At 39.7% G+C, this 1,749-nt stretch overlaps 1 protein-coding gene across 1 annotated transcript; it reads right to left on the bottom strand.

Moving 5' to 3' along the window:
- Positions 1 to 434: 434 nt before the first annotated feature.
- Positions 435 to 1,720, bottom strand: LOC106477549 (heart- and neural crest derivatives-expressed protein 2-like). The gene has a single exon (XM_013938097.2). The coding sequence runs from the start codon at positions 1,068 to 1,070 to the stop codon at positions 435 to 437; it is 636 nt and encodes a 211-aa protein (XP_013793551.1). The 5' UTR covers positions 1,071 to 1,720.
- Positions 1,721 to 1,749: the final 29 nt, after the last annotated feature.

Here is a 1,749-nt window from a genome sequence, read left to right as displayed (position 1 = left end):
TATGTTAAGTGGATTAAGGATAATCTATAGCATGTGTACTGATATGTTAAGTGGATTAAAGATAATATATAGCATGTGTACTGATATGTTAAGTGGATTAAAGATAATCTATAGCATGTGTACTGATATGTTAAGTGGATTAAAGATAATATATATAGCATGTGTACTGATATGTTAAGTGGATTAAAGATAATCTATAGCATGTGTACTGATATGTTAAGTGGATTAAAGATAATCTATAGCATGTGTACTGATATGTTAAGTGGATTAAAGATAATATACATAGCATGTGTTCTAATATGTTAAGTGGATTAAGGATCACTTACAGCATGTGTAGTGATATGTTAAGTGGATTAAAGATAATATATAGCATGTGTACTGATATGTTAAGTGGATTAAGGATAATTTGTTGTAGCTAAACAATGTTAAATTTTCTATTCAAAAGTATTTCTAAGACTCACTATTTCCGTCTTCCTCTTCTCGTCCCTAGATTCGAACTTCTTCGTTAGTTCGGCCTTGAAGCCGCCGTTAGGGGCGCACGCCGGGTTGTCCTGGGCCAGTAAGTCCATAAGATAAGCTATGTAACTGGTGGCAAGCCGCAGGGTCTTGATCTTCGACAGTTTTGTGTCAGCGGGAACGTTCGGGATACACTCACGTAGATCTGCGAATGCGTTGTTGATAGATAGAGTGCGGCGTCTCTCTTTCTTGTTTGCGGTATTTCTCCTCTTTATCCCGCCACGTTCCGGGAACATTAACATTCCGTCTGGACCGATACTGGCTACCCCACTCGGGCTGTATATATAGTCACACCCTGTGGCTGAACCTATAGGTCCACCAGTGGATGAAGTCTGCTGACCGGGAGATGAAACGTACGGTGGAACGGTATGTTCCACGTTGTGGGGTGAATTTTCAGAGCTTTGATTAGTGGGAGCAAATGTCCAAGGAGTAAAGAAGGAGGCATCAGAAGATACACAGGGTGCGCCGGGGGTCTCAAACCTCGCGGCATAATAAGTTGAGTATAAGGTTTCTGGACCAGGGAAAGGCTGACTGTACCCGCCAACCAAACTCATTCTGCTGGTATACGTTCTAGTTGTCTCCCCTCCACACTTAACACTAACCAGATACAAAACTGGCACGTGAGCTCGTGAATCTCTTGTTTCTCTGAGATGAAGCAGAATCGTTGTTCGGTTTGTCAGAGGTTTAGGAAGTTCTGTCTCTTCTAACAACGACTGGACTCGCCAGTCGAACAGCAGATCCAGTTAAATGATGTAAGCTCCGACGTCACATAGCAAGCAAGGGCCCGGATGTGGCGGAGATGAGTGAAAGGCCAGTCGAGTAATCAAAAGCCCTCGGGTCGCAGCCCCGCCTCTTCTGTCACATACTCACGCTATGAAAGGTAATTTCATTGTGTCAACTTTGTGTCTCTTGACACAAACTGTTAAAAACAGTGACATTTTTGTTATGACATTTGATTGGTGTTAATAAAACAGTTAGTCTTCAAAACGTAACAATCTTGTTAATACTTATGTTATAACGCTGGATTGGTGTTAATACTTATGTTATAACTTTTAATTGGTGTTAATACTTATGTTATAACGTTTGATTGGTGTTAATACTTATGTTATAACGATTGATTGTTGTTAGTACTTATGTTATGACGTTTGATTGGTGTTAATACTTATGTTATAACGTTTGATTGGTGTTAATACTTATGTTATAACGTTTGCTTGGTGTTAATATTTATGTTAT

This window comes from Limulus polyphemus, unplaced genomic scaffold, assembly GCF_000517525.1.
Source record: "Limulus polyphemus unplaced genomic scaffold, Limulus_polyphemus-2.1.2 Scaffold18713, whole genome shotgun sequence".
Lineage (NCBI taxonomy): Eukaryota > Metazoa > Arthropoda > Merostomata > Xiphosura > Limulidae > Limulus > Limulus polyphemus.
Note: the sequence above shows the minus strand (reverse complement) of the source record. Positions and strands in the feature narration are given on the sequence as shown.

Bases quoted from the DNA above. Each gene is read 5' to 3' on its own strand.
- LOC106477549 (XM_013938097.2), bottom strand. From the start codon at position 1,070: ATGAGTTTGGTTGGCGGGTACAGTCAGCCTTTCCCTGGTCCAGAAACC.